Source organism: Oncorhynchus mykiss, chromosome 5, assembly GCF_057628025.1.
Source record: "Oncorhynchus mykiss isolate SJ-2025 chromosome 5, ASM5762802v1, whole genome shotgun sequence".
Lineage (NCBI taxonomy): Eukaryota > Metazoa > Chordata > Actinopteri > Salmoniformes > Salmonidae > Oncorhynchus > Oncorhynchus mykiss.
In genome coordinates this window covers 26995010-27022671 of record NC_143026.1, presented here as the reverse complement: position 1 = coordinate 27022671, position 27662 = coordinate 26995010, and the positions used below count along the sequence as shown (strand labels likewise).

Here is a 27662-nt window from a genome sequence, read left to right as displayed (position 1 = left end):
TCTGGCAATGCCTTATATCTTCAATTGAGCATATCTTGACCTGGACCCTACTAGATTTTACAGATCGCATACATATCACCACATCACAGATTCACTATATGTCATTGTTATCACATGTTTTCCTCGACATGTGCATCAGACAACACTTAAGACCCTCGTCGTAATGGCCCCCACCATATAATTTGCTACATTCCAAAAAGGACGTGGAGAGGGATCTGTCAGCGACGTCCTACAATTCCAACCATTAATCGGGAATGCTCATGCTGTGTGTCCTGTCAATGGAGAATATCAAGGGGCAGGGACGCTGAGGATGGAGTGCATGAAATGACCAATAACTGCATATTGTAACCGATGGTATCCGAGTCATTCGATTATCTCTACCAAAGAATTCCAGGTAAAATGTGTTAGATGTTTTTCAAATTGTGATTGCTTGTGTGTAACTAGCTAGCTGCATGTATTGTAGGTGGCTAGCTAGCTAGCTAACGAGTTAACGTAGCTAGCTAACCTTACAGTAACTTCATCGAGCCAGCAGTGTCTGATAATTAAAATGTATAGAAACAACACATATCTACCTAGGTAACTAAATAGTATGCTAGATAACAAAATACAATAACATTACTGTTGTCTTTTAATTTCGTTAGCTAGTTACTTTCCTCCCCTCCTAACAAAGATGAGAAGGGTTAGGGTAAAGAAAGATCCACTCATTTTGACCAAATTGAGACACAATTTATATTGCAGCCATACTATCACATTGCATAAAGTCAGAATAGGGTTGACATCATAGTAGTGTGTTCTGCCAGCCATGGTAGTGTGTCCACTATCAGTAACCTGTCAAACTATTTATTTATCATTCATGTGATGTTTCACACTATGTGAAGGAGATGTATCTCTTGAGTAGTCATGCTCATTTAACTGCAACCACCACATATATATTGGGACTGTTGTGATCATTACATGTCACACTAAGCCTTATTAGTTCGCTACTTCTAGTGGCATTCTGCACCCTGGAATAGATTGAGATTAATAAAGAGTAACTGGCATGAAGGATCATTTGACATGGTGCAGTAAAAATCACAGTCTGGCAAGCAATTAGCATAGTTTATTGAGCAGACAACTGGTATTGACTTTTGCTGCCTGCAGCACATTCCGGGCCACACAATGTCCCCAAAAATCCCCAACATTCCTCCAAACCTGCGTGAGGTCCCTGGACATGGGGGAAGGGGTTTCAGCTTGTGTTATTAAAGCTATGGGGGAAAAGGAGAAGAGAGGAGGGCCAGTGTTATAGGGTCATCGCTTTTAGGAGCAAGATGAGGAATTTGAGGCAGTAGAGAGACTATCCAGTCAGTGTGGTTTTATTCTTGTGGAGCAGCAAATGTAGCCTAGGCCTGTTCTCTATCTATGTAACCGTAGCATGGACAGTGAATCAGCGCCACTGCTAAATGGATATAGGGGAAACACTGGAATCATGTTTTTCTTGCCTTGTGGATGATCTGGCTTTTCGTGACAATATTCTTTATGTATTCCTCTTCTGTGATGCTCAACACAGTGTTCTGCCCATTAAACCTTGATATGAGATCTGTCAGGAGCCATCTGGTGCTGTAAATAATGGTGCAGCTGCTCTCTTAAAACAGACAGCAGTGTTTTGAAAACCTGGCACCTCTGCATCCTACCCCTGCCGTAGTGAACAAGGTTAATTTGTGGAATTCAGCAGGGTTAGGGCCTACAAGCAGTTGTTACTGTCCTGTGTAAAATACTGAGTCATACTCAAGCAATACTCAATCTGTTAGTCAGCAATCATTCATCCGCTCTCTTTTCTTCCGGTTCCACATATCAACCCCCCCCATCCAACCTCTGTCTCTCTTTGCTTTCTAGGGTTGTTTCCTGGTGGTTGTGTCAAACATTTGTCTGGTCTCCACCCTCAGCAGCACCAATCTATATAGGCCTTGTACAAACCATACGATGCATTCATAGTCCCCTCTCACTTCCTCCAGTATCTATCTGGTCTGATTTAGTATTGGCTTTAATTAGGTCAATAGGAAATTACAGTCAGCCAGACTCAGTGGGGATCCAAAGACACCAGCCTAAGCTCAGACTTTTACCAGGTCAGTTGTTCACTCAAGGTCAGGCTCGGTCATTAGACGCTGGCTCACCCTTGGGCTGTCCACTGTGATCATATTATTTTAAAATTAGATTTTAATCTTAGGCAACTGATTCAAGTTGTAGGCTAAGAGTGCATTGAGAAAGCTTTAAAAGAATAGACTATATTTCAGACTAACAGTTGCATTTGATGTTGCAGTTAACAGGTAAAGCTTTTTAACACATGGACTTGAAACAACAGAAACACATCTGGTATCTGACTGCCCTTTCCTGAGTTGGCTATACGTGTTCTGTTGTCTGTGTGTGTGTGTTACTCCCTCATTTCAAATGAAGAAAGTATGTCCTACACACAACACTGAGTTATGCTAGTGCATACTGAGTGTTGTTACCCTGTCGTCCCATTCCTTCTACTCTTCAACTCCAGAATTCCAGCTATGGTATAATTTTCTAGTCTTATTGTCCGATCCATCTTCAGCGCAAACATATCTACCCCGACGGTCTGGTACTAATATCATTTTGCTCACCATGGCCAGCCCAGGATGTTTATTTACTGTAGCTTAGGCTATGTATTTCCTTTTTTGGTAAAACAATTAGACACGGCTACATTCTTCTGGTACTGATACTTTATCATAACACTTCACTCTACAGAAGGAGCCTGAAAGATGAGCTTTTCACAACTGCCACCAATTCTGAGTCTGGCTGCATCCTCAGTAAGCCTTTCTAAAAACGATCTGACTCGGGGTGGTGTTGATATCCTGCCTCTTGTTGTTTGAACATGATGCACTACAAGGATATACTCCCTTTTACTAGATGCCCCAGCTCTGTCAGTGAACCATGTGGGTGGGCAGATGTCTGTTAGGTTGGGTGTGTCTCTAGACATGTAGTTGCTTTGTCCACAGTTCAAACGGATCTAGTTCAAAGATAAGGGAAGGGGGCTGTGGAGAGGAAATGTTATGGTTACTATGGTTATACCTGTCTTTGTAAAAATGTTCAAAGCTATCTTGCGTGCTATTGCAGGGTAGTGGTTATAATAGTCCAGCTTTATCTATGGTATGAATAGACTGATCTGGGAATGGGGACTTACAGACTGTTCGTCAGTCAGGTAATATGTGCTTGATTCTAGGTGATGACTAGTAGCCTGATCAATTTGAATAATCAGTCTTATCTTGAAGAAAAAGAGGGTCGCCATCTCAGACATAAGCCAACTGAAGTGAGTGTTTTTTCACATTGTCTGGGCACCGTTATAGGCCTGCACACACAGGCTCCTCATGCCTCGTAAGGCCCAGTCGACCTGCCCAGACCACTGTTACTGCTGCAGCTACAGTACAACCGCCTCGTGATGTTGTGATAAGAGGCAGCTACAGTTGAAGTCGGAAGTTTACATACACTTAGGTTGGAATCATTGAAACTCGTTTTTCACAAATTTCTTGTTAACAAACTATAGTTTTGGCAAGTCGGTTAGGACATCTACTTTGTGCATGACACAAGTAATTTTTCCAACAATTGTTTACAGACAGATTATTTCACTTATAATTCATTGTATCACAATTCTAGTGGGTCAGAAGTTTACATACACTAAGTTGACTGTGCCTTTAAGCAGCTTGGGCTTTAGAAGCTTTTCATAGGCTAATTGACATCATTTGAGTCAGTTGGAGGTGTACCTGTGGATGTATTTCAAGGCCTACCTTCAAACTCAGTGCCTCTTTGCTTGACATCATGGGGAAATCAGCGAAGACCTCAGAAAAACAATTGTAGACCTCCACAAGTCTGGTTCATCCTTTGGAGCAATTTTGCCTGAAGGTACCACGTTTATCTGTACAAACAATAGTACGCAAGTATAAACACCATGGGACCACGCAGCCGTCATACCGCTCAGGAAGGAGACGCGTTCTGTCTCCTAGAGATGAACGTACTTTGGTGCGAAAAGTGCAAATCAATCCCAGAACAACAGCAACGGACCTTGTGAAGATGCTGGAGGAAACCAGTACAAAAGTTTCTATATCCACAGTAAAACGAGTCCTACAATGACACAACCTGAAAGGCAGCTCAGCAAGGAAGAAGCCACTGCTCCAAAACCGCCATAAAAAAGCCAGACTACCGTTTGCAACTGCACATGGGGACAAAAATTGTACCTTTTGGAGAAATGTCCTCTGGTCTGATGAAAAAGAAAATATAACTGTTTGGCCATAATGACCATCATTATGTTTGGAGGAAAAAGGGGGAGGCTTGCAAGCCAAAGAACACCATCCCAACCGTGAAGCATGGGGGTGACAGCAGCATGTTATGGGGGTGCTTTGCTGCAGGAGGGACTGGTGCACTTCACAAAATAGATGGCATCATGAGGCAGGAAAATTGGCCATGCTACCAAATACTAATTGAGTGTATGTAAACTTTTGACCCACTGGGAATGTGATGAAATAAATAAAAGCTGAAATAGATAATTAAATCTATTATTCTGGCATTTCACATTCTTAAAATAAAGTGGTGATCCTAACTGACCTAAGACAGGGAATTTTTCTAGGATATTTTTTTTCTCACAGAAATGGTGAAAAAGTGAGTTTAATTGTATTTGGCTAAGGTGTATGTAATCTTCAGACTTCAACTTTAGCTACAGGCCTGAGACCTTCAGTCACACGCCTCGTGTGCTTTCAGATCTGAATCCAATGACCGCTCCCTCGTGTGATCTGTGTGAGTCACTGTCTGAGAAGGATGTAGTGCTGGCTGGCGTTTGAACATAAATAGCATCGACCACAGCACAGAAGAACTGTGAAGTCATTTTGTCCGTACTCCAGACTAGACAGCAACTCCTTAGCTACTAGCGAGCCCATAGATGACAGACCGTGTTCTCCCAAGAAAACTACTGCCACAGGCATCAGGTAACTAACTGGATTTTTCAAAAGGCAATCTAGGCTAATTGGTTATTCTGGAAATTGATTTCAAATGAATGATTTACAAACTCGTTTTTAGACTGTTGGGCTGCCTACTATAATTCTTGTAGTTGTAGGCTGCGTTTTATGTGGGTTTAATATTTACATGAGTTGTAAGAGGTTGTTCACTGATGTTAATTATGGCATAATAATGAAATATGTTTTCCTGACTGAGAAACTAGAAACCCTCTGTGATGCATGCGTTACCACCTCATCCTGTTATTAACTCCTGAATGCTTGTGTGTTTTTGTTCCACACAGATCGCATTGTAAATGTCTGAGAAACCTAGAGCCCAGTATGAGGAAGACGACCAGGCCAGTGGCCGGCCTATTCAAAGCCACGGCAGCAGGCACTAAGTTCCAGACTGGGGAGAGAGTCAAGCCTGAGGGCGCCACCATGGGCACAGCCGGCAAGAATACGGCCAAGACCTCCGCTACCGCACCACTCTCTAAGGTACAAATGCAGAAGGCACATACAAATAACCGTGCGAGCACTTTTGCTACATACTAAGAACAACCATGAAGCTGATTATCTTTATAGGTCCAATATGTGGTGTGTTAACTATCATCTTTCTCTTTGGCCAGGCGAAGAGCAGCGATGACTTGTCATCAGCAACAACAGTAGGAAGTGGAGCCTCTGCTGGGAGCAGCACTATTCCCAAGGCGAAGAAGACTGGCTCTGCCCACTCTTCAACCTCTTCCACTACAGGTACTAGCAACCCAGAGGGCAAGACAAAGACTAGCTCTGCCCACTCTTCAACCTCTTCCACTACAGGTACTAGCAACCCAGAGGGCAAGACAAAGATTAGCTCAGGTACATCAACCATAGAGCTACTAACAGACTATACTCTGGTTTGTGATTAGCTCAGGTACATCAACCATAGAGCTACTAACAGACTATACTCTGGTTTGTGATTAGCTCAGGTACATCAACCATAGAGCTACTAACAGACTATACTCTGGTTTGTGATTAGCTCAGGTACATCAACCATAGAGCTACTAACAGACTATACTCTGGTTTGTGATTAGCTCAGGTACATCAACCATAGAGCTACTAACAGACTATACTCTGGTTTGTGATTAGCTCAGGTACATCAACCATAGAGCTACTAACAGACTATACTCTGGTTTGTGATTAGCTCAGGTACATCAACCATAGAGCTACTAACAGACTATACTCTGGTTTGTGATTAGCTCAGGTACATCAACCATAGAGCTACTAACAGACTATACTCTGGTTTGTGATTAGCTCAGGTACATCAACCATAGAGCTACTAACAGACTATACTCTGGTTTGTGATTAGCTCAGGTACATCAACCATAGAGCTACTAACAGACTATACTCTGGTTTGTGATTAGCTCAGGTACATCAACCATAGAGCTACTAACAGACTATACTCTGGTTTGTGATTAGCTCTAACTTCTTTACCTTCAGTAACGTGTTGTATTGTACTCCTCAGGCAAGCGTGGGACCTCCTCTGTGGTGAAGGAGCCCGGTTCATCCCGGGAGGGCCTGCGAGAACGCTCCAGAACTGGCACCGCCAGCAGGAAGCTCTCCGGACCCTCGGACACCTTGGCACCGCCCAAGAGAGTCCGCAGCCGAGCCATGACTGAGTCCGAGTCCCGTATGAGCAAGTCCAGGTCGGATGGGCAGCTCAGCAATAAGACGCTCCTGGAGAGCAGGGTGAAGGATCTGCTGGGCCTGGCCAAGAGCAAAGATGTGGAGATCCTCCACCTGCGCACCGAGCTGCGGGCCATCCGTGTCCAGCTAGGCCTGCCTGAGGAGGATGGGGGGAGCAGAGAGAGGGGCGAGGGAGAGGAGACTGCTGAGGCTGAGCCCCTACAGGAACAGAAAAAAGAAGCTACTCCGCTCATCTATACAGACGTTGAGTCCACCCTGCTCTTGCTGCAGGACCAGAACCAGGGGATCCGCGTGGAACTGAACATGCTAAAGAGTGAGAACCGCATGCTGAAGGACCGCCTCAATGCCATGGGTTTCTCGCTGGAGCAGAGGCTGGACTGCTCCCTCAAAGCCCCACGAGGCTCCTGCCTCAGCCCAGAGCTTCCCCCAGCCAGCGGTGGCAGAGATGGAGGGTTCCAACGGGCCCCTTTTCAACATGGGGTCTCCCCACACAGCTCTGCCTGCGGCTCCAATGAAGACCTTCTGGACCCCCGGCGAGCCATCTCCCCTGAGGCGGCCGACAGCGAGTGCAGCGAAGCCTACCAGCCGATCACCTCCAGCGATGATGCCCTGGACGCCCCCTCTGGTTCTGCCTCTGCCTGCTGCTCCTCCTCTGAGTCAGAGGGCGGGCCACCGAGTAACTGCGAGCGCTCCCGTAGCGGCAGCAGTGGCAACACCAGCGAGGTGTCGGTGGCCTGTCTAACGGAGCGCATTCACCAGATGGAGGAGAACCAGCACTGCACCTCTGAGGAGCTCCAGGCCACACTACAGGAGCTGGCCGACCTGCAGCAGATCACCCAGGAACTAAGCACAGAGAACGAGAGGCTGGGCGAGGAGAGGGTCATTCTGGTAGACTCCTTGTGCCAGCAAGGTGACCGGCTGGAGTTGTACGGCCAGCAGATGGACTACTTCCGGGGCCTGCTGGACGAGCACCGCCTGGCCTATGCCCCGGTCGACGAGGAGGACACTAAGAGCAGCCGCTACCTGGAGCTGGAGCGTCGCTACGTGGACCTGACTGATGGGACCCACTTCGAGAGGGAGCAGCTGCTGGGGGTGCAGCAGCACCTGAGCGGGGCACTGAAAATGGCGGAGCAGGACAACGCAGAAGCCCAGGGCCTGATATCAGCGCTAAAGGAGAGGGTGCACATGGCTGAGCGGCAGGCTGAGATGGAGCGCCGGGATAGGGCAGTGGCGGCCACAGAGCTGGAGGTCCTGAGGGAGGCGGCCGTGGGCGAGCAGGTGGAGTTGGCTCGATGCAGGGCCCAGCTGGAGCAGGAGAGACAGAGGGTGTCTGACCTCTACTCCATCCACAATGCCGGGGACAAGATGGACATCCGCCACCAGCTGGAAAGCGAGAGGAGGGACAAGGAGAGGGCAGAGGCGGAGTCTGCTCAGCTGCATGAGGAGCTGGACCACACCCGCGACGAGGCCGCCAGGCTGGAGGACGGTATCAGCAAGGTCACACATTCTCATATGTAACATACTTTCATTTCAGATTCTCCATCAGTCTTGTGTTAGTATTTTACCCAATTCCTATGTTGGTATGTATGTGCGTGCAGTAACAGTCAAATGTTTGGACACGCCTACTCATTCAAGAGTTTTTCTTTATTTTTAATATTTTCTACATTGTAGAATAATAGTGAAGACATCAACTATGAAATAACACAAGGAATCATGTAGTAACTAAAAAAGTGTTAAACAAATCAAAATATATTTTAGATTCTTCAAAGTAGCCACCCTTTTTGCCTTGATGACAGATTTGCACACTCTTGGCGTTCTCTCAACCAGCTTCATGAGGAATGCTTTTTTCCAACAGTCATGAAGGAGATCCCACGTATGCTGAGCACTTGTTGGCTGATTTTCCTTCACCCTGCTGTCCAACTCATCCCAAACCATCTCAATTGGGTTGAGGTCGGGTGATTGTGGAGGCCAGGACATTTGATGCAGCACTCCATCACTTTCCTTGGTCAAATAGCCCTTACACAGCCTGGAGGTGTGTTTTGGGTCATTGTCCTGTTGAAAAACAAATGATAGTCCCACTAAGCGTAAACCAGATGGGCTGGCGTATTGCTGCAGAATGCTGTGGTAGACATGCTGGTTAAGTGTACCTTGAATTCCAAGTAAATCACAGACAGTGTCACCAGCAAAGCACCATCACACCACCACCTCCATGCTTCACGCATGGGAACCAGACGTTGCAGAGATCATCCTACCTACTCTGCGTCTAACAAAGACACGGCGGTTGGAACCAAAAATCTCACATTTGGGCTCATCAGACCAGATTTCCACTTTCCACTTACTCTTATTTCTTGGCCCAAGCAAGTCTTTTCTTCTTATTGGTGTCCTTTAGTAGAGGTTTCTTTGAAATTCCACAAATGAACTTTTAGCAAGGCACACCTGTTAATTGAAATGCATTCCAGGTGACTACCTCATGAAGCTGGTTGAGAGAATGCAAAGTGTGCAAAGCTGTCATCAAGGCAAAGGGTGGCTACTTTGAAGAAAAATATATAAAATATATTTTGAATTGTTTAGCACTTTTTGGGGGTTAGTACATGATTCCATATGGGTTATTTCACAGTTTTGATGTCTTCACTATTTTTCTACAATGTAGAAAATAGTAAAAATAAAGAAAAACCCTTGAATGAGTAGGTGTGTCCAAACTTTTGACTGGTGCTGTAATGACATGTGTGCTTATGCATACACCTATGTATCCCATTCTCCCGTCAGCTGGAGGAGAACTTCCGTGCGTTTCGTGATGAGGTGCAGAAGCAGCTAGCAGAGCAGAAGCGGGCCCTGGCCCATCAGTGTTCTGAGCTGGAGGAGAGGGACACTGAGGTCTCAGACATTAAGGAGACCATCTTTGAGCTGGAGGACGAGGTGGAGCAACACCGAGCCGTAAAACTCCACGACAACCTCGTGATCACAGACCTGGAGAGTGAGTGGTGGATGGACACTAGATTGCATCCCAAATTGCACCCTATCCTATAGGGCGTTCACTCACTGCAGTACAATGTAGAGAAAAACGGGGTAATTCAAGAGGGTGCTACGAAATTAAATGTCAAAATGTATTTTTTTCCCTATGTCTTAGATTGTTCTCTACAATATTATAACCTTAATATACAGTGTTGCTGTGACTGTTGTTAGTTCGGACAGCCGCTCTTGGTCTTGTGTCCTTCATATGTGGTGATGTGAGGTAGTACCATTTGGAGGTGTTTTCGCTGGTTGGACCAATCAAAATCAACTTGATGCCTTTGTCGTTTTCACCTCCAGATCCTTGGCTTTCATTGCTTATAACCGCAATCAATCTATGTGAGAGGGGCTGTTTCTATGGCGATTTTAAAGGGAAAGACTACAGAAAAAAAACAGGAACAGATTGTCTTCGCAGAGGGCGGATATTGAAATTCAGTCTTGGTTTTGTAAATAAATATATATTTAGTCCATATTTAGTTTTGTATTCAGCGGATTCCATGTTTTCACTCAAACTCAAGCTTGTCAGTTGACATTTTGAAGTTATCGCTGTTCTGCCGTGGAGCAGCGCCCACTTTATGATCATGCCTGTGAAGACTTTCCATTCACTCAGAGTATTCTCAGAGTAAATCGCTGGTAACCTTTGAACCATATACACATGCATTTGGAAAGTATTCAGACTCTTTCCCTTTTTCTACATTTTGTTACATGTTACAGCCTTATTCTAAAATAGATAAAATTCATTATTTTCCTCATCAATCTACACACAATACCCTATAATGACAAAGCGAAAACAGGTTTTAGACATTTTTGCAAATGTTTTAAAAACCACCTTATTTACGTAAGTATTCAAACCATTTGCTATGAGACTCGAAATTGAGCTCCGGTGCATCCTGTTTCCATTGATCACCTTAGATGTTTCTTCAACTTGGTTGGAGTCCACCTGTGGTAAATTCAATTGATTGGTAATGATTTGGAAAGGCACACACATGTCTATATAAGGTCCCACAGTTGACAGTGCATGTCAGAGCAAAAACCAAGCCATGAGATCGAAGCATTTGTCCATAGAGCTCCGAGACAGGATTGTGTCAAGGCCCAAATCAGTGGACGGGGACCAAAAAATGTCTGCATCATTTAAGGTCCCTAAGAACACCATGTCATTCTTAAATGGAAGAAGTTTGATTGAGGAGGGCGGGGACTAATCCATTTTTGTATAATGCTGTAACGTAACAAAATCTCAAGTGGTCTGAATACTTTCCAAATGCACTGTACTGTACGGTAGAGAAATTAGGTTTGGATTTTCTATTGAATAGACATATTAGAATAAACCTTGAATGAATGCATTATTTTTATTAATTAATAATTGTGTGAACACCCTATATCCTATTCCCTTCCTAGTGCACTACTTTTGATCAAGGCCCATGGGTTTCTGGTCAAATGTAGTTAACTTTTTAGGGAATAGTGCCTTTTAGGAGACACACATCAGTGTTAAATGTGCAAAAGGGACTATGGGGAATAATATGCTCATCCAGAGAGTTCACCAACGATGCTGGACCAATACTGAATCATATACCAATGATAAAGCTGCTGTGACCACCAGGTGGCAATGTGGGACCATTACTACACAGCCTAGTCAGACCGTTTATCCCGTCTCAATTCATTCATTTAATTATTCATACTCTCTTTTTCTTTTAGGCTCCGTCAAAAAACTGCAGGACCAAAAACATGACATGGAGCGTGAGATCAAGATGCTGCATCGAAAGCTACGGGTCAGTTTGGGGAGCTAGAGGAATACGGAGTCCTGTGCCTCAGCTGTATCTCAGCTTGTATTGAACATCCGGTGAAGACATTTCACTCAGTCATAATGAGAAGTGGTCTGCTGGTCCGTAGCATTAAGCCCATGGGTGCATCCCACATGACACCCTATTCCATATCATGCTCTGGATGAGAACGTCTGCCTCATGATGTAAATGTAATGCACTACTTTTGACCGTGGTCCATGTGCGGTTCATATCTCCCCTTGTAGGAGGAGTCTATGGAGTGGCGTCAGTTCCAGGCCGACCTGCAGACGGCGGTGGTCATCGCTAACGACATCAAGTCAGAGGCTCAGGAGGAGATTGGGGATCTGCGGCGCCGCCTTCTGGACACACAGGAGAAGAATGAGAAGATGAGCAAAGAGCTGGAGGAGATCAAGAAGTATGTGGTCTTTGTGTGTGTGCCAATCTCTCCCTGTGTCAAAGATATTGGCGATCTGTTATCTGTCTCTATAGGCAGGATGAGGAGAGGGGCAGGGTGTATAACTACATGAATGCGGTTGAGAGGGACCTAGCTGCCCTGAGGCAGGGCATGGGTCTCAGCCGACGCTCCTCTACCTCCTCTGAGCCCTCTCCCACCGTCAAGACCCTTATCAAGAGCTTTGACAACGCCTCCACTGCAGGCCTTGTCCCAACCTCCCCCACAGCAGCCGTGCCAGCAGTTACCACAACGATTGCCCGTACACCCCTCAGCCCCAGCCCTCTGAAAACCCCACCCGCTGCTGCTATCTCTCCCATACAGGTAAGAAACACACAATGGCAGACTAGTAGTTTGTAAGCACTCTGAATCAGGCCACCGGGCAGCACAGGCCCCTTCTGAAGCTATGAGTCTATGTCTCTAACCCTATTCTGATTGGTTCAGCAGATGTCAGGCGCCGCTATCGGTCCTTTAATGTGGTTTCCCTGCCTTAGCCCTGTCTTTCTAGAACTACTATGAGAATTCCAATTCAGACCCCTGCAAGACCTGACGGGACTTCCCACGGGTCTCTACCCAAACAGTCAGGATGTCTTCAAGTTAACTTGGAATTCATGCTCTGTGTAGGTGACACGTGACCACCTCGATGTGACAAAATACAATTTTTGTGTCAAGTTGGGTTGGAAGGAGGGTGAAGAAGGGTCATTTTTGAACATTAAAATGTGAACTTATTATGGGTTAAGGTTTATGATTTGGCCACTCGTCTGGCCAGACTTGAGATGCGCTGTTTACAACCTTTGTTTAGAACAGGCCCAGAGACTTTCTAACCATCACAAGACCAGGGAATAAAGGCTTTCAGAACTGCTACATGTTTGAGTTAAGCTCATGTGTTGATTGCCAATACCAGCTTTGTTTACCCTGTTCGTGGCATAGCCAGATGTTTTCCCTAAGGCCCTGAGTGTCAAGTCCAGTCTAAGTCAGACCTTATGGGGGAGAGAGCATGTGAAAGCTCTGGATTTTGTTGGCATAGATATATCTGTCTCTACAGAAATAGAGCCATGTGTCTTCATGTTGGGGTAAGTTTAATGCCACGTTCACGGGCTAGGAAATGTCTGAAATTTCCGACTTACTGACTGGTTGAACGTGGCTCATGTATAACTACAACCAGTTAGCAAGATGAAAATGTTAGTTTCCTAGTTCTGACTAGCAAGTAAACAGTGCATTAGTGTAAATCACCATACACAATTGGTTCACACAGGGAGCCTATTCACTTAATCACTTAGAGTCCAGTGAAATGTAAAATGGTCATTCATTTGGAGCACTGGGTTTTGTCTGTATGGCACACAGCCCGTCTCTTCAGTGAATTGGTTGATCGCTGCCTGTAGTGTTTTGGTTCAAGCTGTAGGAAGAAAACCTCTTCCGTGAAACAAAGCTCTGGTTGATGGTCATGAAACGTAAATGTATTCTGCAGTTGTATTTTTAGAGCGGTCGATATAGCAGGCTTTTTTTTGAGATGCCCGTCCTTCACTCACTGAGTAGCCTCACTCACGTTTTATTGAAGATCAAATATTAATCCTGCAGTTTATAGGGAGATGGCTTTATTTTACCCCCAGGCAGGCCCATGGCCTCTATCAGGTCTGCAGTGAAGGATAATAAATAAGCCCATTTTTCCTCTGACACACTTTTGCATTTATTACCATTTTACACTCTTCCCTGGAGTGCTTTACAACATGAGGATACTTTGCATATGTCCCTAATGTATAATCTAAAACTACACATTTGCGGAATTAGACTAATGCCCCTCAGAATAGTATTGAAATGTTAGAAGGGATGAATGTTGGATGGATTGAAGATGAAAAAAGTTCAAGTAGAGGTCTGGCTTTGTCTATTTTTGTCATATTTCCTCATTGGTTTGATTATCTGGGCAGTGAGTCGGAGAGGACAAAGCAGCACTGTGTTTCGTGTTCCTAGAGGAGTCAGGCTTAAGTCCCCCTGGAACTATGTGACTCATAAGTCCTCCTTCACTATAACACAAGTCATCCTAGCCTGGACCCAAATCTGATTGTGAAGCCAACCATGTTTGGCATGACAGTGTGTAGAGTTGCACATTTTGGGGAATATTCAGAGTTGGAAACTTTCTGTGGGAATTAGCGGAAATATATATGCAAATTGATATTAAAACCATTTAAACGTAGATGTTTTTTGCATTGGTTATTTTTACCATATCATACCTTTAACCTTATCATAAGTAGACATAATTGCAAATTATTAAATCCTTCCAATAGAACATTTTTAAAACAATTTAGTTACAAATTGAGCTTTAATGAAATGAGTTGACTCTTCACACGGGGTGATTTCACTGAACAACAAAAGAAAGGGGATATTAAATGATCCCCTATGATCCATCGCATCTCCCAAAAATGTTTTCAACATACATCTGTAAAATGATAGTCTACAAACTAAAGCTTTGATTGTATTCCTCTCATGTCTTCTCCCTGGACCTCCTCAATGTCCACCTCCTGAACAGAGTCTGAGGCCTTATCTTCACTGTCACTTTCCAACCTTGTTGAGGATGGCTCAAAAAGCCTCAAATTTGCCCAGATGGCCACCAATCTTGTGCTAGTCAGTCTGTTGCGTGCTTTGGTGTGTGTGTTCTCAAACAAGGACCAGTTGCGCTCTGAGGCGTCTGATGTTGGTGGGATTTGGAGGATGTTGGAGGCAACAGGGGAAAGAGCCCCGTAACCACAAAGTCCTTCCACCAGGTGGCTGATGAGATATTTTGGCACGACTGCCATTTTGCATCTCCATCCCAAAGCCCTTGCTTGGAAGTGTACTTCGCAGGCTGCCAAGAACCTTGCCCTCATCCAGGCCGAGACACGGTAGTGATGACACCATAGGCCTTGTTGATCTCTGCACCAGATAGGATGCTCTTTCCAGCATACTTGGGGTCCAACATGTACGCTGCGGTATGTATGGTCTTCAGGCAGAAGTCTTCACGCTTTTTGATGTATTTCAGATCTGCAGTTTCCTCTGCTTGGAGCAACAGTGAAGTGGGAAGGGCAGATTTCTTCTCTTACATATGCAAGCAGAATCTGAACAACAGACAGGATGGCATTGTCTCTCTCAATCCATGCAATGGCTACTGCTATAGGTTTTTTGGAGTTTAAGGCTGCTTACCACTCTCTCCCAAAATACATCATCCAGGAGGGTCCTCTTGATGGGAGGATCCTCTGATGGGGCTGTCCATATCGGTAGACTGTGATATGGCCTTTTCTTGGAGAGACTCTTTCCCCGCCAGGAGAGTGTCAAACATGATGACAACACCACCCCAACGGGTGTTGCTGGGCAGCTTCAATGTGGTGCTCTTATTCTCACTTTGCTTGGTGAGGTAGATTGCTGATATAACTTGATGACCCTTCACATGCCTAACCATTTTCTTGGCTCTCTTGTAGAGTGTATCCATTGTTTTCAGTGCCATGATGTCCTTGAGGAGCAGATTCAATGTATGAGCAGCACAGCCAATGGGTGGGATGTGAGGGTAGGACTCCTCCACTTTAGACCAAGCAGCCTTCATGTTCGCAGCATTGTCTGTCACCAGTGCAAATGCCTTCTGTGGTCCAAGGTCATTGATGACTGCCATCAGCTCATCTGCAATGTAGAGACCGGTGTGTCTGTTGTCCCTTGTGTCTGTGCTCTTGTAGAATACTGGTTGAGGGGTGAAGTAGTTAATTATTCCTTGCTCACGAACATTCAACCACCCATCAGAGATGATTGCAATAGTCTGCTTTCTCTATGATTTGCTTGACCTTCACTTGAACTCTGTTGAACTCTGCATCCAGCAAATTAGTAAACAAAGCATGTCTGGTTGGAGGGGTGTATGCTTGGCGAAGAACATACAGAAATCTCTACCAATACACATTGCATGTGAGCATCAGAGGTGAACCAGTTGCATACGCAGATCGAGCAAGACATTCATCAGCATTTCTCTGACTACGTTCCTCTATTGAGTCAAGAAAAACTTCTGATTCCAGGAGGACCATGAGCTGTTGCTATTGATAAGGTGTCTGATTCATCATTTTCACATCTGACAAAAGTCCCTCTACTTCTATTTGAGGTTGCTTGTTGTGAGCGCTGAGGGAACTTTATGCACTTGGCCAGCTGATTCTGGATTTTTGTTGCATTCTTCACATATGATTTGGAACATTATTTGCAAATGTACACATATTTTCCTTCTACATTAGCTGCAGTGAAATGTCTCCACACATCAGATGGTGCCCATGGCATTTTCCTGTAAAGATTTTTTTAAATACAAAAATACAAATCCATGTACAGATAAAGAGTTAAGCAGTTAGATTAAACAATTCCTTTTGTATGATAAATGTTTTTAAATGAAACAGGTGAATTAACACTCCTCAGCAGGCTGACGTTAAAACCCACATGGTAGCAAAAACGAATTAGCAGAAATGGTTAACAAGTTAGGAATTATTTTAACACACTTTGCTGTAAGCTACTATTTACTAGTTAAGAAAAAATCATGTATGTCATATTTAATATATTCATCCCACCCAGTATTGTAATCAAAACATACCAGAAAGCATGCAGGCCTTGGTTCAGACAGTGTAGTAGTGTGGGCTCAATAGTATCTCATTAGTGTGCAAGATCTTGAGAATCAGCTGTACATGTGATGGAAGAATGCACTGTGCATGCAGAGGTTTCAATTCCATTGAATTGGGGATAGTTTAACCAACATATGCCACAGGACCTAGAATTGCCTTGTGTATCCCACAAAAAAAGGTTCACTGTTATAAGCTAACTTTTTTGAAAGAATATTAAGCAAAATTTTCAATTTCCAGAGTTTAACTTCCCATGGACCCTTTGCAACCCTAACAGTGAGTGATAAGGAGTTCGCATGATAGCACAAACAGACAGGCTGGCACTCAGGCTAGAGTTATCCCTCAGTGGCTCAATCTCAGCATAATGATAGTACACTTCACCTTAATTAACACATCATAAAGTTTATTAGTAAGTTCATTACTTTATGTAGGGTAAAGCCCTGCACAGGAATGCATTTTTAAACCGAACCCTACCTATGCCCTCGACGTTCAGGCCCTACCCAGGCCCAATTTGCTTCTGGCAAATGTAATCCCGGCCCTGCCAGAATTGCAAAATAACTTCCTCCATTAGCTGCTCCTCTGTCTGTCGCTCGCTCCCAACACGCAGCTCACTCTGCTCATGGAGACTTTCTCCCTTACCTCCTTCAGGTTGCTAAGAGAGTGATAGCAAAGGACTTGAAAATTATTCATAATGTGTTAAGCTATGCATAATTATATATGACAAAACATTTTTGGGAAGTTTGAAAACATGACAATTCCCACTTCATGACTCTAGACATTTGGGATACTGTTCTGCTAGGGTCCACAACAATGAAGGCTCTCAACACCTCCTCATGCTTGTACCCAGTCCTCCCCATCAGGCTACAGGTTACAAAAGGTGTTCCCACGCCATATGTTCCTCACTTCGTCCTCCTCCTCCCTCCATGTCCACCCGATCGATATACACGAGCGGTGGCCTTAATCAACTGTTCCTCATCTTGAGGTAAATCTGCACTGTATACACATTTCAACATCAACGCCTTCAGAAGGTGATATCCCAGCAATGTGAACAAGGTAACCCCTGCTACCACTAACACCCATGATGCATACTTCAAGATACCCCTCATTTGCTCCATAGTCCAGTTCCATGCTGTTACTATAGCATCCTTCAGTTGCTGACCCTACAGTGACTGCCTTGAGAATAGCAATTGCATTGAATCGGTCTCCTGCTCCTGATCTCCTATTGCCCTTTTGGTTCACTGATAGATCTAGGACTGAATCTTTCAGATACTCCCTACCTGTCTCCCAACTCCTACCTGACTTTCTAGCCACTGACATCCTATGTTCTGCTACAGTCGGTATCTGTGGAGAATACTTCCCTGTGCTCAGGTTAGATACACATCTCTCATCTTGAGGCCGATCTACACCCCACCCCTTTGTGAACACGCTCGTTACAGTGTAAACTTTGGGTCCCAACAGTTGGTAAGCAGCAATCGTCTGGGAGATAAATGTTTGCTGGTGGTTAGGAATGGGGGAGAGTATCCAACCTTACAAAACTCTGTCACATGTTTCTTAATCACAGGAGATGTGATCCTATTATTACAGCAAACTTCCCTTCTGGTGAGGTGGCTTTCTGTATACGGGGATCTGTAGCTAGTCCTTCTGGTGAGGTGGCTTCCTGTATACAGGGATCTGTAGCTAGTCCTTCTGGTGAGGTGGCTTCTTGTATACGGGGATCTGTAGCTAGTCCTTCTGGTGAGGTGGCTTCCTGTATACGGGGATCTGTAGCTAGTCCTTCTGGTGAGGTGGCTTCCTGTATACGGGGATCTGTAGCTAGTCCTTCTGGTGAGGTGGCTTCCTGTATATGGGGATCTGTAGATAGTATTTCAAGAGCTGTACCTTCTTCGATGAACCACTCACTGAAAGTTGACAATAGTGTCTGAAATGATACCACCATCTCTGCTACTCCCACCATGATCTGGGTATGCGTGACGTTCAACTTGTCTTCATAGTAGTCTCTTGTGCAACTTGTGCTATCCCCTGTATTACTATACAGAGGCGTGGTATTGTTCCCCAGAGACTCATATTACCCACTTCCTTAATCTATGAGCCACTCAAATCTCCGGCCCAGTCATATTCAATTCCACTTTCCCAATTCCCTGTAATGTTAACGCCTTGGTTTTTGGGACTGCATAGAACGCACTGATATCGGTCCTGCCAGAATCTGCAACGAACACCCTTATGGAAACATTCTGTCTCAGACACAGGCCGCCTATGTACTTTGCCTCCGGCCACAAATACATTTGCACATTGATCATTCCATCTAACCCATAACATGTTAATCACTACTGCTTGTCCTCTTATAGTTATAAAAATATTCAAATGTGCTCAAGTAAATTAGTCAGTTTCCAACAATCCTCGTCTGGAACAATGATCACTCACATGTTCCACACCACCTAGAAAACATATTGACTTGAACAGGGAAGAGAGAATACATGTTCAATAATTTCACACCACCCTTGATGAGAATCTTGAGCTAGGTCTTCACTGGGCTCCAATGAAAATGAGTTTCCGGTTGGTTATCCCACTCACTTTTACCCAGCCTCCTTCATCCTCGGGTGTCAAAGCAAGACTCAGACTACGAGTAATTAATTGGGCTGTATAATCCAGAAAGCCGTATGTATTGATGCACTTTAACATGAGGATTCTGATAGTAGGGGCGTTGTTTTACCTTGCTATCTTTATTTGTTGTTGTTTATTTCCTTTCACGATATAACAACAGTGCAATTTAATTTAATTTGGCATTAAACAACTTGACAGACAGGAATAAACAGTGCATACGGAATGCACCCAGACCCCCCGCCCCGCCAGAGACAGCAACGGAATGTGTAACGCACCGCACACACAACAAAGATAGAAAAGGAAACAAACTTTTCACTTTTCACCCTCCCCATAACAGCTATTACAACAAAAGGACAAACTAAACGAACAAAAAAGGCCGTACCCCTACCAGTTGTCTATCAGGCCATTACAGATTGTTTTCTCTTTCTATCCTTGAGAGAATGTCCCCAGATGTCAGAAAAGTTATCGGGTTTTCCATTCATTTTAGACCATTTCTAATGAGGGAAGGTCCTTCTCCCTCCAGTGTCTCAGTATGACTCTTTAGGATGTGGTTAGAGCAACTTTTAGCCAGTTTAAACATGAGCTTCTCAGTCCATCAATATCCTTAGTGATATTCAGTAATAGCAAAGCAGGATTTGCAGGTATTGTGGTACCCAGAATATGCTCAGTCTGTTCCATTATTCTACCAAAAGGTATGTAAAAGCTTGGACAGTCACAGAACATACGGATCATGTCACCTGTACTTGACTGACATCTTCAGCATAGACTGGATTCTATCAAACCTGTTCAGCCTCAGAGGAGTCCAATAAATCCTATTGAACACTTTAAATTGAATCAGTTTGGACCGGGCATCTCTAATAGGGAGGAGCATCTGTTGTTTCTTTTTTATGTTATTTCACCTTTATTTAACCAGGTAGGCTAGTTGAGAACAAGTTCTCATTTACAACTGCGATCTGGCCAAGATAAAGCAAAGCAGTTCAATACATACAACAACACAGAGTTACACATGGAGTAAAACAAACATACAGTCAATAATACAGTAGAAAAATAAGTCTATATACAATGTGAGCAAATGAGGTGAGATAAGGGAGGTAAGGCAATAAATAGGCCATGGTGGCAAGGTAAATGCAATATAGCAAGTAAAACACTGGAATGGTAGATTTGCAGTGGAAGAATGTGCAAAGTAGAAATAAATATAATGAGGTGCAAAAATAAATAAATAAATCAAATCAAATAAATACAGTAGGGAAAGAGGTAGTTGTTTGGGCTAAATTATTGGTGGGCTATGTACAGGTGCAGTAATCTGTGAGCTGCTCTGACAGCTGGTGCTTAAAGCTAGTGAGGGAGAAAAGTGTTTCCAGTTTCAGAGATTGTTGTAGTTCGTTCCAGTCATTGGCAGCAGAGAACTGGAAGGAGAGGCGGCCAAAGAAAGAATTGGTTTTGGGGGTGACCAGAGAGATATACCTGCTGGAGCGCGTGCTACAGGTGGGTGATGCTATGGTGACCAGCGAGCTGAGATAAGGGGGGACTTTACCTAGCAGGGTCTTGTAGATGACATGGAGCCAGTGGGTTTGGCGACGAGTATGAAGCGAGGGCCAGCCAACAAGAGTGTACAGGTCGCAATGGTGGGTAGTATATGGGGCTTTGGTGACAAAACGGATGGCACTGTCATAGACTGCATCCAATTTCTTGATTAGGGTATTGGAGGCTATTTTGTAAAAGTCGAGAATTGGTAGGATGGTCAGTTTTACAAGGGTATGTTTCGCAGCATGGGTGAAGAATGCTTTGTTGTGAAATAGGAAGCTAATTCTAGATTTAACTTTGGATTGGAGATGTTTGATGTGGGTCTGGAAGGAGAGTTTACAGTCTAACCAGACACCTAGGTATTTGTAGTTGTCCACATATTCTAAGTCAGAGCCGTCCAGAGTAGTGATGTTGGGCAGCTGCAGGCAGCGATCGGTTGAAGAGCATGCATTTAGTTTTACTTGTATTTAAGAGCAATTGGAGGCCACTGAAGGAGAGTTGTATGGCATTGAAGCTTGCCTGGAGGGTTGTTAACACAGTGTCCAAAGAAGAGCCAGAAGTATACAGAATGGTGTCGTCTGCGTAGAGGTGGATCAGAGACTCACCAGCAGCAAGAGCGACATCATTGATGTATACAGAGAAGAGAGTCGGTCCAAGAATTTAACCCTGTGGCACCCCCAGAGACTGCCAGAGGTCCGGACAGCAGACCCTCCGATTTGACACACTGAACTCTATCAGAGAAGCAGTTGGTGAACCAGGCGAGGCAATCATTTGAGAAACCAAGGCTGTCGAGTCTGCCGATGAGGATGTGGTGATTGACAGAGTCGAAAGCCTTGGCCAGATCAATGAATATGGCTGCACAGTAATGTTTCTTATCGATGGCGGTTAAGATATCGTTCAGGACCTTGAGCGTGGCTGAGGTGCACCCATAACCAGCTCTGAAACCAGATTGCATAGCAGAGAGGGTATGGTGAGATTCGAAATGGTCGGTAATCTGCTGGTTGAATTTGTTTCTTTAACTCTACAAACAATGACTGACAATATTAACTCCACTCTAAATTCTCATGAGGATCCCTCCTTGATTTCGTCAATTCTATGTAGCTATTTCAAGATCAAAATGGAATAGTGTCTCACGAGATTTAAAAACCCCCAAGGTTTTCTGAGTTTTCAAGGAGTTTTTGTCCGTGCCAACTTTAACTTGTTACTTTTTAGAATCCATTTTCCCTGTCATTTCGCATAGATTATCCAACCTCAAAATTGGTTCCACACCCGTCGCCATGTAAAATGATCTGGCTGTTACTGGTTCTATGGTCAGAGACATGGGTAGTAGTCATATAGCTTTCGATTCTGCCCCTGTTACCCTACTAATTGTAATACTTTTTCCTGTTGTAAATGTACCCTACTAATTGTAATACTTTTTCCTGTTGTAAATGTAGCCTATGTCAAGCACCCCTGCTATTCTCAAGAGTGTCTGTTGTTAATGCTGCGAACACATGCGTCTCAGCATTCCCTCCATAGGGAGCGGGTGCAGTAGGCTCCAGCACTACCGTACACTCATTCTTCCAATGACCGACGGTCCCACATCTAAAACAGGGTTCTATCGCCCTGCGTCTTAGCATAGGTTTGCTGCCCTTTCCTCCGTTTCTTTATCTTACCTTGACTGTTAAAACCACTGTTAGTGACTTTCACTGTGGCTTCATCAACCACATTCAAGGCTGCTTGGTGAGCGGAATTAGATTCCACTCTCAAAACCTCCTGCACTATTTCACCCCAGTGAAAATGTTTGTCCACTACCCCCGCAATAGCCATTTTGATAACAGGTTTCAAACCTGCCATCAAAGCAGACGAACACATTCTATCAATATACTCACGTACCCGGTCTTTTTGATACTGAGTATATCTACTAACTTTGGTTTTATCGGTTTAGCTTTTTGGTTGATAGCCTGCTGACATCAAAACGCTGATTTATTGCCCTTTAGATTTGTATTGTATGTGATTGTGCCAACTCACAATATCATCTCTGAATTCTTTATTAGATTGGTCTGCTGACGGAAAATTAAAAAAGTGATACTCACTTCCTGGATAGTAGTTAAGGTATAGGTGCCTAATAATTTGGTCACGGGACCTAATACTTTGTATTAGAACCAATACTGAAGCATCTGTCAATTTACTACTGGAGAATACAGGAGACCTAATGTCTTATACCAGTGTCATGCTTTAAATATCACTGTTGTTGACAACACAGGTTCCCCGACCCAATAGGGCAAAAACCACCCTCTCTCCTTATTGCTACTGCTAAATAAACACATCATGTTCAAACAACTTTCAAATATTATATTTTAGCTTTTCTACCCGTGGACTATTTCTCTACAACCTACCGTACTAGTACACAAGCATGCACATTTAACCACACACACACTACCACCTCACATCCACCGCGGCTGGGCTTTCACTCCCCCTTTATGGGTCTAGCAGGGAACCAACCCCACTCAGGATTTACCCCCTAGGATTTACCTTCTGCAGGGAACAGCTTGCTCGGCTTACTTTCCGGGACTTACCCTATGCTTATATGAAGCTAGCAGAAACCAACCCACTCAGGATTTACCCCCTAGGACTTACCCCCCGCAGGTACCAGCCTGCTCGGAATGACCCTATACCATAAATCTACGACCGGTCATAATACAATGGGACTATTGAATAAGCTCTGGTTTTCTAGGTCCATATCCTATTATTGGTTCAACCTACAACTCTCATCTCCCCAATATATGGGAATGACTGGTAACAGGTGTAGGAACTGTGCCTACCTTGTTTTTGGTGCTGGCTCCTGTTTCACTGATTCGGACTCTCTAGTTTGACCGTGAATCGTGGTGAATCCTGACGACAACGGTTTTGAACGAAGAAACTCAAATGGATGACTCGAAAAAAAGCTCAAACCAAGTTCATTCACCCACTGGGTCAAACAGCTGTAAAGACAAAGACTTGTTTACACAAGCACGTATATTTATACCCTTCTACTAGGAGTCAACTCCTTGCACATCTAGATAGCCAATGCATCTCTGCTGCTGGTCAGGAACGTAATTGGTTCCTTTTACTGGTGTAGTCATGGTCTAACCTCCTGCTAGAACCTTCGTAGGCATGTAAGTACTAGGACCCGGTTACTTGGTTACTCAGCCCTGCACATTAGAGGCTGCTGCCCTTTAGACATGGAATCACTGGCCACTTTAATAATGGAACACTAGTCACTTTAATGTTTACTTAGTGCTTTACTCATCTCATATTTTTTAAATGCTGTATTCTATTCTACTGTATTTTAGTCAATGCAACTCCGACATTGCTCGTCCTAATATTTATGTTTCTTAATTCCATTCTTTTACTTTTAGATTTGTGTGTATTGTTGTGAATTGTTAGGTACTACTGCACTGTCGGAATTAGGAACACAAGCATTTCGCTACACCCACAGTAACATCTGCTAAAAATGTGTACCGGTATGTGACCAATAACTTGATTTGAAGTGTGTGTGTGATAGGAATATTCCTTCTCACTCCTCCCTAATCCATGTCTGTCCTACCTTATCAGTGACTGAAACCAGACTGTTGCCTTTTGCCTTCCTCTATAGGATCCATGAGATTTAACTATAACCTGTTTTACAGAATGTAAACTCCCTGCCTCCCACCCTTGTCTCCCTCAGTAACTTTCCATGTACCGTGTTCTTATCCACCCTCCTTTGACCCCAACATATATTAATGTAAAGTAATCAATACATTCTAGTATGGTAACATAAATAAGTATATTTCAATCTAGAAAAAAACAACTGTTGACCTAGAGTTGTCTGTTCTTTCGACCAAGCGATTGGTTTAAATTTTAAAAAGTGTATTTTTCCATATATAGACACACCATATATTTGAATAAAATCAACTATATGTAGGCTACTGAGCTTGTCTGATGCTTTAAGCACTGTAATTTAAAAATGAAGACAAACAAATTACTAAAAAGGGAGCCAGAGATCAATAAAGCCTAACCAGAAGAAAAAAAACTGGTCCGTTTTAGTCCACCCATCTGATTCACAGGCGTGAATCAGATGGGTGTCTTGTGTGTCATAATTTTAAAAATATATATTTGCCACTGCTCGACTACAAAAATCTTGGTCGACCAACAGCCTATCGACCAAACAATCGACCAGTTGACTAAATGGGGTCAGCCCTAATCCATAGCAACAGCTCCACTGGGGCTGCTCTGCTCATTGATGAGATATGTTATGAGCATGAGAAAATGGCTCCGATTCAAAATGTTAGTGATAACTGAGCCCTACCTTTACCCAACTTCTTAATGAAAAAACAGGCCCTACCCAGTCCTAACCTGATGTATAATGTCGGGTAGCTCTAATATAGGGTGTCCACCCTCTCTGCCCAGAGTGGTTGAAATCGCGCTGTGGTGATGAAATTTCACTTCCTTATGTTATAAAATACATTTTACCAAGACAAATATGATTCTTCATGTTCTGAATCGTTCAGTGGGGTCTTTCTCTAACATATCATTAACATTATATCTATAATATAGCATACCACTGCTGGCTTGTTTCTGAAGCTAAGCAGGGTTGGTCCTGGTCAGTCCCTGGATGGGAGACCAGATGCTGCTGGAAGTGCTGTTGGAGGGCCAGTAGGAGGCACTCTTTCCTCTGGTCTAAAAAAAAATATCCCAATGCCCCAGGGCAGTGATTGGGGACATTGCCCTGTGTAGGGTGCCGTCTTTCAGATGGGACATTAAACGGGTGTCCTGACTCTCTGAGGTCATTAAAGATCCCATGGCACTTATCATAAGAGTAGGGGTGTTGACCCCGGTGTCCTGGCTAAATTCCCAATCTGACCCTAAGACCATCATGGTCACCTAATAATCCCCAGTTTACAATTGGCTCATTCATCCCCCTCCTCTCCCCTGTAACTATTCCCCAGGTTGTTGCTGCAAATGAGAACGTATTCTCAGTCAACTTACCTGGTAAAATAACAGATAAATAAAAAATTATATCCGAAAAGTCCGATTTCGTAACCTAATACATCCGATAATAAGTACTAAGATCTGACAGAGCAGTACCTCTTTCTCACAGACACTTTTGAGGATTTGACATGTTCTTGTGGTCGTCTGCAAAGTTGTTCCCAACAAGAATTTCATATTAATCTGAAGAGTGTATACCTAACTGAAAATACTATGTCATGTCTCAATCGATATCTATCTTACCTCTTCTTTTTTTTTTTGTCCCCCGGGTTAGAGAAGAAAGATGACAAGTTCAACTGTGAGCCTGTCAGTCAGCCTTCATTCTCCCACTGCATCCAGCCTAGCTGACGCAATGCTATTTTCCAGATATTTTAGAAAACATTTTTGGCCCCTTTTTTTTTATTTTTTCGGCCTCCGTTGATTTAGTCTCCCTAATTTTGGCCATCTGATCCTACAATGGTAAAAACTCCAATAACTTTGGAACGGATGATGGTGGTTTTCTTAGGAGTGTATACACAATTAACATTATTTTACCCATTGGACAAAATATGCATTTTTGATTGGATACCCTACTTCTGGAGTAGTTCTGTTATACTGTCCTCATTAATGAACAATGTTGCTGTATATGCTAGTGTGTATGTCTGATTCTCTTCAATTGTGCTATGTGTCAGAGGCACACTGCGTCGACCCCCAAACCCCCATCCTCCATGGTGGACAAGAGGTCCAGTTACACAGACCTCACTATGCCAGGTGGGTACAACACTGTCTTCATTCATATCATTTAATGGTTGTCCAACAGAACAGACATATTTACATTTGAGTTATTTAGGAGACACTTGTCCAATGAGTCAGTGCATTCACCTAGTTTAGTTGGTTTACCTCACTGCACCATGACCTCACCGATGAACACCACAAGACCGAAACAAGTCCGTCACTGCCGTCCTGATGTCCATGTATAGCTAGGAGGTTGGAATAGTAGAGCGAGTGTGTAGCAGACGGGGGATGGGAGATTGACCTCCTATCTTGAGTGTCAGGTGTAATAATGGAAGAAGGGCCACAGGCACTGCAATCACATGAGGTTCATATTACAGGCACTGCAATCACATGAGGTTCATATAGCAGGCACTGCAATCACATGGGGTTCATATAGCAGGCACTGCAATCACCTGAGGTTCATATTGCAGGCACTGCAATCACCTGAGGTTCATATAGCAGGCACTGCAATCATATGAGGTTCATATAGCAGCCCAGCGCAGACAGCCATCGGTGGTGAGGCCACAGGCACTGCAATCACATGAGGTTCATATAGCAGGCACTACAATCACATGAGGTTCATATTGCAGGCACTGCAATCACATGAGGTTCATATTGCAGGCACTGCAATCACATGAGGTTCATATAGCAGGCACTGCAATCACATGGGGTTCATATAGCAGGCACTGCAATCACCTGAGGTTCATATTGCAGGCACTGCAATCACCTGAGGTTCATATTGCAGGCACTGCAATCACCTGAGGTTCATATAGCAGGCACTGCAATCATGAGGTTCATATAGCAGCCCAGCGCAGACAGCCATCGGTGGTGAGGCCACAGGCACTGCAATCACATGAGGTTCATATAGCAGGCACTGCAATCACATGAGGTTCATATTGCAGGCACTGCAATCACGAGGTTCATATAGCAGGCACTGCAATCACATGGGGTTCATATAGCAGGCACTGCAATCACATGGGGTTCATATAGCAGGCACTGCAATCACATGAGGTTCATATAACAGGCACTGCAATCATATGAGGTTCATATAGCAGCCCAGCGCAGACAGCCATCGGTGGTGAGGCCACAGGCACTGCAATCACATGAGGTTCATATAGCAGGCACTGCAATCACATGAGGTTCATTTAGCAGGCACTGCAATCACATGGGGTTCATATAGCAGGCACTGCAATCACATGAGGTTCATATAACAGGCACTGCAATCACATGAGGTTCATATAGCAGCCCAGGGCAGACAGGCATCGGTGGGGAGGCCACAGGC

The 27662-nt window shown here is 44.1% G+C and overlaps 1 protein-coding gene across 8 annotated transcripts in view; it reads left to right on the top strand.

Annotated features, from left to right (window-relative positions):
• The first annotated feature begins 22 nt into the window (after positions 1-22).
• LOC110523516 (cytospin-A) overlaps positions 23-27662 on the top strand; it is a 43981-nt gene continuing 16341 nt past the window's right edge. For 3 of the 8 annotated variants that reach the window (XM_090234334.1, XM_090234329.1, XM_090234327.1), the window contains exons 1-9: positions 50-394; positions 5285-5477; positions 5609-5798; positions 6484-8162; positions 9432-9639; positions 11367-11440; positions 11698-11867; positions 11942-12227; positions 26299-26377. In XM_090234334.1, coding sequence (XP_090090460.1) covers positions 5322-5477; positions 5609-5798; positions 6484-8162; positions 9432-9639; positions 11367-11440; positions 11698-11867; positions 11942-12227; positions 26299-26377 — 2842 coding nt within the window. In that variant the 5' untranslated portion in view covers positions 50-394; positions 5285-5321. Of the gene's footprint in view, positions 395-4749; positions 4974-5284; positions 5478-5608; positions 5799-6483; positions 8163-9431; positions 9640-11366; positions 11441-11697; positions 11868-11941; positions 12228-26298; positions 26378-27662 lie in introns of all 8 variants that reach the window. The other 5 variants (XM_090234333.1, XM_090234331.1, XM_090234332.1 and 2 more) reach the window with 3 other exon arrangements.